The sequence below is a fragment of the Apostichopus japonicus genome, chromosome 19 (genome assembly GCF_037975245.1).
Source record: "Apostichopus japonicus isolate 1M-3 chromosome 19, ASM3797524v1, whole genome shotgun sequence".
In the NCBI taxonomy this organism is placed as follows: Eukaryota; Metazoa; Echinodermata; class Holothuroidea; order Aspidochirotida; family Stichopodidae; genus Apostichopus; species Apostichopus japonicus.
The window spans coordinates 11,943,576-11,951,797 of NC_092579.1; the positions used below are offsets into that span (position 1 = coordinate 11,943,576).

At 36.8% G+C, this 8,222-nt stretch overlaps 1 protein-coding gene across 1 annotated transcript; it reads left to right on the top strand.

Moving 5' to 3' along the window:
- The first annotated feature begins 1,058 nt into the window (after window positions 1-1,058).
- On the top strand, window positions 1,059-8,218 carry LOC139959628 (uncharacterized). Its single transcript, XM_071957408.1, has 6 exons — window positions 1,059-1,527; window positions 1,875-1,973; window positions 2,670-2,816; window positions 3,735-3,901; window positions 5,462-5,543; window positions 6,282-8,218. The coding sequence occupies exons 1-6, from the start codon at window positions 1,426-1,428 to the stop codon at window positions 6,354-6,356; spliced, it is 672 nt and encodes a 223-aa protein (XP_071813509.1). The 5' UTR covers window positions 1,059-1,425; the 3' UTR covers window positions 6,357-8,218.
- The last annotated feature ends 4 nt before the right edge of the window (window positions 8,219-8,222 follow it).

Below are 8,222 nucleotides of genomic sequence, written 5' to 3' on the forward strand. Positions count from 1 at the left end.
CCAAGGTGTTTGGTTGGTTTCATTTTAGAGCTCATAGGCGTAGGAGCCTAATTCGATTTGGGGAGCTGTAACGACTTGCCCGAAAAATATAGACAAAATTTTTCGCGCGCTCCGCGCGCGTTCAACATTTCAATATGCATATCATATAGGCATTCATCGGTTATTACATCACATGCCTTTACCCGATGAATGCTTATATGATATGCACACTAAGATGTTGAATGCGCGCGAAGCGCGCGAAAATTTTGGTTATATTTTCCGTGTTATCACCCTTTCATATTGGTTATAACTATTGGGGAAGTCGTTACGATAATAACGATAATAATAATAATATCAGTTTAACCATTGAAAAACCATTGCAAATTAACCATTGCAAATTATTCTTCTTTCAGTAGGTGCCCGAAAAATTATCACCATATTGCCCGAATTTTCACTAAAAAAAAATTGAAATACACACTCCAAATTTTTCTTCTTTCAGTAGGTGCCCGAAAAAATATCACCATATTGCCCGAATTTTCACCAAAAATTTTGGTTGGGGGGCTGCAGCCCCCAGCCCCACCCCCCGCCTCCTACGCCTATGGTAGAGCTCATCGTTTGATAACCAATTGTTATTGGTCCATCTAATGTTGAGAATATTACGAAGTAGTCTCCCTTGAAAAATTTTAATTTTGCGATCAAGATCCTTCGTTGTGCACCACAGTTCGCAATTGTACAAAAAAAAAATACTCTTTAATATGTTTAATGTTCCGGCTTATGTTTTTGCTTTTGAAAATACTTGACAGTGTGTTGAAAGCACCGATGGTTATACCAATTCTTCGGTTAATATCTTCTTCGGTCCCCAGCAAGATTCTAACATATTTACCAACTTCTTCCAACTTTCATTTCCTTTTCTTGTGATTGTAGCATTTAGGGTAGAAGCACCTCCTATTTAGGGCAGCAACGCAACCTGTGGTTCTTTTGGCGTTCCATACTCGTCTCTCTGTACGTGAAAATAAGTTAGTTCAAAATCATGGCAGCGTCAATCGCGACTAGCTTCAACAATACATGACTTGCCTTTGTAAGTTTACCAGTTCCACTACACTGTTACGCTTCGGTAGCATATATACGTCATTGGACGGTAGAAATTTGATCAGCGGCTGTGTTTTCTGTTTGTTACAGTATTTTCTAAACCACACTTTGTAAATAAAACTCAATTGGAGATTGCTAAAAGCTAGTAGTATTAGAAGAAGATATTCTTCTAAAGAAGATATTCTCGGAAGGGAAAAAGGTTTTTGTATTGATGTAGGCCTACCGACTTTTCGTACAACTTAGAAAATCCTACCCACGGGTCTTATAGTCTTATACTAGTAGACTAGGCCTGCTTTCTAGTTTATGCTAGATTGAGCGAATTTATAGGCAGATGAAATAAAGTCTAACCTAGAGGAAATGTCTGACGTTGAATTTTGTTCACTTGCCCAGAAAGGCGAACTTGGTAAGCTAGAGCAGCAGCTACAGGATGAAAAGACTTTATTGACAAAGACTGATCAGGTATGTAGGATTTCATTTAAGTGATGAGAGTTGGTTTAATGGTAATATAGTATGTTAAACAGCAAACAGGGATATTTCATGAGTTTGTTTTAAAATTCTTACAGTGTAAAACACAACTGTAAATGAGGGTTTGGTCTTGTGAACAGTCTACTGTTATTTGTAAACATTAATGAGGCAAGTAAGCCTAGACTCACTTTGATTTTACATTTCTAATACAGACTTGCCTAAAACACAATATTCCCCTTCCCCCATCCACCCCTACCTCCCACCCCCAAGAAACACTTTGGAAGTTTGGAAACATACTGTAAATACATGGACCCAACTGTTAGTGTGTTTCTCTCTTTCAGAGTCAGAGAATGGCCTTACACTGGGCAGCATCAGGTGGTCAAGTAGAGGTTGTAAATTATCTGTTACAGCAAGGAGCACCTTTGGATGTTGGAGATGATGTAAGTAATTGATCTGACACCCAGATTCTTTGTAATTGTTTCATCTCATAGCCTCAGTCCAAAAAATGCATTTTTTTTTCTTTGTCATTTTGTCTTTATGATCTATTGGTTTGTTTGTGTCAAGGTCAGCCATGTTCCAGAATCTTTAATGCAGTTGGTTGTATTTCATCTCCAACATAATTATGCAAATCCCAACCTGTAGATATTCCATTAAATACTTCTGATTTTTGTCCAGGTCATTGTTACTATTAAATTATCGTGTTCAAATTGCATGATGCATAAATTTCCTCTCAGTCAGAGATGCAGTCAACTGGTAATAAATACAGATGAACAGATGATAGTGAAAGCTTTTGCTACAGTATGAATTGGTGCATCACAAAATAAACTACTGTAGACCTACTTACAAATGATGATAATTATTGGTAGCTCTACTGTTATGCTGCAAATATAAAGTTATCAACTTGGCAAATCAAACCAACATTGTTGAGTTGTGTTAAACGTTACTTAGTGCATGAAAATGACAACTCCTTTTGTGCTCACGGCTGTTTCCATGGAAACAAGCCACATACTCTAAATGTCACCACTGGTACTATCTATTCCAGTCATCATATTTGGCTTCAATGACAAATTTTTTGGGAAGCAGTGTTTTTTTTTTATGGGCTCAAATTCGTTCATTATATATATTTATGCTTGCAGATGAATTGGACTCCTCTTCATATAGCATCATCGGTTGGTCAAGTAGACATTGTGTCAGCTCTTGTGGAGAAAGGTGCAACAGTAAATGCTGTGAACCAGACAGGACAAACACCGTTACACTATGCTGCTTCCAGAAACAGGTTAGAGGTAAAGTGAGCTAAACATTGCGGTGTTAGAGTATGCACTTCCACTTTAGGCACTATTGTCATCAAAATTAACAAGTTTTATGATTGGTGAAAAAATTGAATGTAGAGGAGACATTGTTCCATGACTGTATTTTTTGTTTATTGCTTTCACTTCAGAAGTGGAGAGAGGTCAACAATGGTTGGACCTGCATATAGATAAACTCCACTCCACCATGGCTTTGGATAGTCTGTATAGGCCCCAAATGATAGCGTGCTATAATTGCTATAAGTTTTCAAAAATTACTTTCCTAGAGGTATTTGCTGTACTCTCCGAATTGTTCTCAGACTTTGTTTATGAACACGCAAAATGACTGCATGTCCCAGTGAGGTAAATTTCCTCCAGGGTGGTACTAGAACAGTTAAAGAATTTTGACCAAAATTGACCATATTTTGAAAATCTGGCATAATTACTGTAGGATCAATACAGCATACTTTTAAGCAATAAGAAGATTACAAATTTGTTTTATGATTGCTGTCTTTGACTTAATAAATTCTTTGGTCGGATCGAGTTCTCTTCAAGATCTTTATTCTCTTGCCAAGGATCGTCAGAAATGGCGTGCCATTGTTGACGTCAGGAGCTGTCAGTCATGACGGGATCGAACCAACCAACCATGTCTTTGACTTAAGTCTGAAATCAGTATTGACTATACTTATAAGGCTCACTATTATGTGCATCTAATTATTGTCTCTGCAAGCTACAGTAGCAATCCTAAGAGTTGTTTTCACATCATACTGAAACAAAAACAAAGTTTAGTCAAAAACTAAGTATTGAACTTCATACAGGCAGTATCCTGTCTGATTATATTGTAAAAGAATTTCCACAAAAATTTTCAAAAAAAATTGAATTTCTTCAATTCTCTTTGTTAACTTTTGTTTTCAGGTTGTAGAATTATTATTAGATCATGGTGCTGACCCTAACATTGGAGATCAGAATTCAGCCAGGGCTCTGCATAGAGCTGCATCTAAGGGCAACTTAAAAGTGGTCAGGGTTTTACTCCAGTATAACTCTCACCTTGATGTAATGGACAGTGAGGGAAACACACCATTGTGAGTATGTCTGCTAGATTTCCAACCTGAATTAGTATCAGTGTGTGGGAGAGGGTTGTTGGTGTGGTGTGGTCAATGGTCTTTCCAACCTGAATTAGAATCAGTGTATGGGAGAGGGTTGTTGGTGTGTTGTGGTCAATGGTCTTTCCAACCTGAATTAGAATCAGTGTGTGGGAGAGGGTTGTTCGTGTGGTGTGGGAGAGGGTTGTTGGTGTGGTGTGGTCAATGGTCTTTCCAACCTGAATTAGAATCAGTGTGTGGGAGGGGTTTGCAGTGTGTTGTGGTCAATGGTCTTTCCAACCTGAATTAGAATCAGTGTGTGGGAGAGGGTTGTTGGTGTGGTGTGGTCAATGGTCTTTCCAACCTGAATTAGAATCAGTGTGTGGGAGAGGGTTTGTTGGTGTGTTGTGGTCTTTTAACTTTCCAACTTGCATTAGAATCAGTGTATGGGAGAGGGTTGTTGGTGTGGTGTGGTCAATGGTCTTTCCAACCTGAATTAGAATCAGTGTGTGGGAGGGGTTTGCAGTGTGTTGTGGTCAATGGTCTTTCCAACCTGAATTAGAATCAGTGTGTGGGAGAGGGTTTGTTGGTGTGTTGTGGTCTTTAACTTTCCAACCTGAATTAGAATCAGTGTGTGGGAGAGGGTTGTTGGTGTGTTGTGGTCAATGGTCTTTCCAACCTGAAGTAGAATCAGTGTGTGGGAGAGGGTTTGTTGTGGTCTTTAACTTTCCAACCTGCATTAGAATCAGTGTGTGGGAGAGGTTTGTTGGTGTGTTATGGTCAATGGTCTTTCTAAGGTGTGGTCATTGTTGGTTATCTTTATTGTCCCTTAAAGGAGGTATTTTGTGTTGATTTTGATTCAGTTTAGTTTTACCATGCTGGACCATTCAATGCGTGATGATGTATGTGAGAAATAAAATTTTAAAAATATATGATTTGTACCCTTCAAAAGTGCATCATGAATGATTAAATTCGGTCTGAACCTCAATGGTATGCAAAGGACGTAGTAACAGATTATGTCAAATTTGTGGGACTCAAGATTTTCTGCAACATACTTGATTGGTTTATAACTCTCTTGTTGGGAGCAGTCAAACAGTTGTCACTGCATAGACTGGTAAGTGGCATCGAGTGGTATCCAATCATTTGTGCACATTGTATGATTTTGTCAGAATATTATTGCCAAATCAATGACCCAGTGAAAATTGGCAGCTTTGAAATTGACTTGGATGGAAGACAAACTAGAACATGTGTATATTCCATCAATGAATTTATGTTAATATGTACACAGAAATTAGAATTGATAAATGATGATATATGTGCTCATATCCCAGTCAGGCTTGAAAAAAAGTTGTTGTAGATCATAAGTGAAAATTGTGTATTAATGATTTTTAAGTAAAATGCACATCATGGATATAGTACTCATATTGTGAAATGAAAACTATAAACTGTTTAGGCTTCATTATTTGAACATCGCTAGTTTCATTTTCAAGGATAAATCACTCAAATGTATGTATCGAATGGCATAAAGTTAACCTCTCTACTTCTTGAATATCAATCAAGACACTTAGCTTGTGAAGAAGATCGTGGAGAGGTCGCAGTCTCTCTGGTGGAACATGGAGCCAATTTAGATGCAATGAATAAGGTAATCGTATTGAAAGAAATGAAAGATGGCATTTCGTTACCCATTATTCACAGATTTTTTTCAACAAGTTTCAGAGCGAACTTTTTATTTTCTTATGATGAAAATACAGATACTGCTTGATTCAATAATGATCATATTTTTATCTTTTGCTTAATGTAATCAGAATTCTTCAAGGGCTTCACTTCTTGGCTCTTTACATCTTTTGTTTTTCACTTCTGGTTATCTTAACAAAGATTGATGGGGGTTTCACCATAGAAAGTCAAGGAAAATAAAATAGTAGTAGTGGAATAAGGTAATATTTATAATTTGCTTGCATATATTTCAACAAGATAATAAGCAAGCTTAAGAATAAAGTGAAAACACTAAAGTTTCAAGCAGTAGTGGCTCTATCCAGACTTACATCATGGTAATCTTTCTTACACTGGAAGGAATAACGAATCCCTCATCTCTTACATTATGAGTCAAAAAGTGTCTTTCACTTACTTTATACAACAACTGCATTATACACCTGTCACTACCCTAGCTCCATATCACCTTTGTATATGTCCATAGAAAATATAGAAATTTATACTGTCTTGTACAGCTGTCAAAATTTGAACGTTTTGATATCATTCACCCATTTATCTAATTTACGGGTAAGAAAATGCAATTTATTTTCACTTTCATATGTTGCCTCTTTTATCTGTTTTAATTGATTTTATCACTACTATTAACTTTTTATCTTCTTCAAATTTGCAGGAAAAGAAGACTCCCATTGATCTTGCAAGCTCTGGCCTTGCATCAAGTTTAAAAAGGAAACAGCAAACTATGTGATGTTAAGTTCTGATGTACGAGACTTTGAGCTAAAGGTTTGGTGTCATTTGCATACATGTAGCCGAGCCAAACCGAACATACCAGCATCTCTTGCACAAGTAGCTTGTAAGATCCTGCATGGACACCAAGTAAGAATTGGTTCATAATGGTGTTTCCTCTCTGATCAAGTCTTCACAAACTGACCATTCATACAAATGTGAGCTGTTCAGAGTAGCGAACCATCTTCAAGGTCATCAACTAGTATATTACAACTTTCAACAGCGATTAAATACTTGTAATGGTTTTTGTATGTGTTTGTTGTGGTTGATCATTTTTTGATATTTTCTCCCAAGTGTAGACTACAAGAAAAGAGTTCTGAACATTGGTATGTTTCTTTTCATGCAAAAAGTTTTGCTATGAAGAGAGTTTAATGTGCATAGAAATAACCAAGATTGTACTGGGCTGATATTGAATGGTTGACTGGCAACTTTGACATTTAGTAAGTTTCATTTCGAACAAACAAAAATGTCTTTGAGGATTTCTAGAACTAGTCAGCAGGTGGTGAAATATATCTGACTTGGCCAAATGATCACCTATCACTTTGAACAATGGTTGTTACCTGTTAGTTATTAATGACATCTATAATGACCGTTCAGTATTTCATTAAATGCGGAACATCCTTCTATGTACTTTTAGCTCAACTTAAATACTGTATATAATGCTAAACTAGGTTAATTATCCAGATTAGAGGGAAGTATAGCTTGTAGAAATCTGTCATATCATCACATGACAGTCACACTGTCATAATCACATGGTTGTGGTCTCAATGTTAGGGAACTGGAGTTTGAGAGTGGGTCAAGTTCTTTGATTTTATCTGCCAAAATCCACAGGTGTGAATTAGAAAGGACATAAGTTTACTTTTACATTGCCATTATAGCTATTGAGGTGATATCATGAAGGAATTATGCTCCACCAGAAACTTCAAAATTCTCAATGTACTGTACTTGGCTTGAATAAATGTATGCATTCAACATTGTATGAAATTTAATGCTTCAGTTTTGATTCTGACTAAGCTACGCAATAGTCTTGCATAATTGAATGATGATAACTACCAGAAAGAGGTTTATGTAGTTAGGATCATTTGGTCCCGCTCAGGTGGCAAGTTATTAACCTTGTACTCCAATACAGAAAATTGTTTGTCTCACAAATGTCATGAAAGGTAAATGTTTTCATTCACAAACCGATGCTTTATTTCATCAATTTTGGTAGGTTAAAACAACAGATTGTATTATGGAGTACATGTTGTCTTTCCATTAACCTTCTCATACAGTAGCAGTAGACATTAGATTCAACACAAACTGAAGTAATAAATCAAGGATTCTAAAAAGGCAGCCTGTGGGCCAAATCATGCCCCATGAGATTATTTCAATTCGGCCTACGACGAAAACAAATTGGCCCACAAACTTACACTAATTAGTACATACATCCTGAAGGCCCAATGTTTGAGCTCCCTCTACTGGTCTACCCTGGCACATTTTTCAAACTAGGTAAGAGTTGAGATTTTGATTGTCTGGCCCTTTGCTCGGACCAATTTTTTCTCCGGCCCCCGTATTAACTAAGAACCCTGCTTAAAGGCCCTCATCTAGGTTTAATAATATCATGACTATTAAGTAGTGATATATACATATCACTACAGAGGAGGACTACAGAGGCAAAAACAAAGCTGTTTTACTAGGTGCAACTTATTTTGCTTGATGACAATGTCATTCTTAGTAAAACATTGGGCATTTTCTTCTATGTTCTTCAAATTCTCATATATCTTATTTATATGAATCATAGCTGTCAGGAGAGAAAATAAATAATAAAGCAGAAACACAAATGCATATA

Bases quoted from the DNA above. Each gene is read 5' to 3' on its own strand.
- LOC139959628 (XM_071957408.1), top strand. From the start codon at position 1,426: ATGTCTGACGTTGAATTTTGTTCACTTGCCCAGAAAGGCGAACTTGGT. The intron at 1,974-2,669 runs GTAAGTAATTGA...TTATGCTTGCAG, and splicing joins CTTTGGATGTTGGAGATGAT to ATGAATTGGACTCCTCTTCA. The intron at 3,902-5,461 runs GTGAGTATGTCT...ATATCAATCAAG, and splicing joins AGTGAGGGAAACACACCATT to ACACTTAGCTTGTGAAGAAG.